Source organism: the organism of the source record quoted next, unplaced genomic scaffold, assembly GCF_019419815.1.
Source record: "Pyrus x bretschneideri cultivar Hongxiangsu unplaced genomic scaffold, Pyrus_bretschneideri_v1 Contig10, whole genome shotgun sequence".
In the NCBI taxonomy this organism is placed as follows: domain Eukaryota; kingdom Viridiplantae; phylum Streptophyta; class Magnoliopsida; order Rosales; family Rosaceae; genus Pyrus; species Pyrus x bretschneideri.
In genome coordinates this window covers 7,497,202-7,498,900 of record NW_025999391.1, presented here as the reverse complement: position 1 = coordinate 7,498,900, position 1,699 = coordinate 7,497,202, and the positions used below count along the sequence as shown (strand labels likewise).

Genomic DNA, 1,699 nt, shown 5'->3' with positions numbered 1-1,699 from the left:
CTGTGAGGCCAATCTCAACGCATGGAGCACCGCTTGCATCTCGACATGGAGCGCGGATGAGAGTGCTGGGATCTTCCATGCTCCTGCCCCCACGAAACCCCCTCGAGCATCTCTCAACACTACTCTTGCCCCACCAACCTTCTCTTGCAAATTTGTCGCACTGAACCCAACCATCCTCCATTATTTCTATTAGTAGATTAAATTATATAACGACAACATAACGATGATATAATCAACACTGCGACGAAATGTCAAAATAAGTTTATTACAGGTGTCAAGGCACAGGGCAGCAAGGTAAGGTAACTACTTTTGGTTGATGAAGGATCCAAATCTTTTCACCAAGTCCGCAGCATTCTCACAGTCCGAATTGAACAAGTGAAACACATGTCCTTCACCATGCTCCACCACGTCGACACTCCCTCCCCACTCACTCTTTTTCAGGTCCTCATAGTACAGCTGGCCCGCCCCTCTCAGATGGTCTCCCGCCGCGAAAAATATCAACATCTTCCCGCACGCTAGCCTTTTGAAATCCTCTTGGGGCGGCCTCAGCCTACGATCCTCCAACCCACCGTTCTCCGGACATATGTACAGAAACATTTGGTCGTCCTCCTCCAAGCCCCCAAAGAACGGATGCACCAGCACAACTCCACCAATCTTCAAATCCGGTTGCCCGATGGACCCGACCCGGACAGCCAAATAGTGCGACAAATTTGCTCCACAGCTGTCCCCGCCTATAAGCAACCGGTCAAAGTCAGCGTACTTGTTTAACCACGACTCGGTTCCATCCCCACTACCGTGGGACGCGAGCCATTTGAGCGCCGCCCATGAGTCTTCATAGCAAGCGGGTACGGGGCGATCCGGGAACAACCCGTATTCGACGGACACTACGATTGCATGGGCTTCAGCTGCCAATCGGCCGACGAAGTTGTGATAAATAGGAGAGAAGGCAGACTCGAAGATAAACCCACCGCCGTGGAGGTAGAGGAGAACGGGGAGCTTTTGGGCCGGGTCGTGGATCTTGGGAAGGAAGATACGGGCAGAAACGGCGGGTTCGGGTTGAATTGTGACGTCCTTGGATTGGACACCAGTGACTGCGTCAGTCGAAGGGGGGACCTTTTGTGTCTTGTAGAATATTTCTATGCGACCGTCTTTGTACACCCGGAAGAAGCGAAATTCACGAGCAATCTCGTCGTTGATTGGCTCCATCTTGGATAAGAGGAGGTTACAGAAGCTAAAAATTTTAGATTTTAACCTAAGGTTGATGATTTGAGAGAGTGATGGGATAATGGGAGGGAGAGACTAAGACAAAATTGTGGGGTTTAAAAAGGAAATGGTGCAACTTGCACATAAAGTGGTAGTCCTTGTTCAAAAAATAGTGGTTAGATCGTCCAAAGTTTGGGTTGTTGGGAATCTTTTGTGTTTCTCATTGTGTTTAACAAACGATATTATCTACATTAAGAAAAAATTGTGATATTAATTTCACAATAAGCTAGTAATAATGTAATTTAAATTCGTCTTTTTAATGACAATCGAACTTAAGATCTCTCACTTGCAAGTAAAAAACAATGGTAATTATTACAAGGTAACTGCATTATTTTTTAGCTAATCATAAAGATGAATGCCGGCAATCTTTTCATTTTACCTTATCCTTATGAAGTTCCAAAAGCATTCAAATAGTCTATTTTTCAAGCCACCCTTT

The 1,699-nt window shown here is 46.0% G+C and overlaps 1 protein-coding gene across 1 annotated transcript; it reads right to left on the bottom strand.

The window, feature by feature from the left end:
- Positions 1 to 229: 229 nt before the first annotated feature.
- LOC125468355 (probable carboxylesterase 5) lies at positions 230 to 1,240 on the bottom strand. The gene has a single exon (XM_048564012.1). It carries the CDS (start codon positions 1,204 to 1,206, stop codon positions 304 to 306), a length of 903 nt encoding a protein of 300 aa, XP_048419969.1. The 5' UTR covers positions 1,207 to 1,240; the 3' UTR covers positions 230 to 303.
- Positions 1,241 to 1,699: the final 459 nt, after the last annotated feature.

Coding starts and splice junctions, on each gene's coding strand:
- LOC125468355 (XM_048564012.1), bottom strand. CDS start 1,206: ATGGAGCCAATCAACGACGAGATTGCTCGTGAATTTCGCTTCTTCCGG.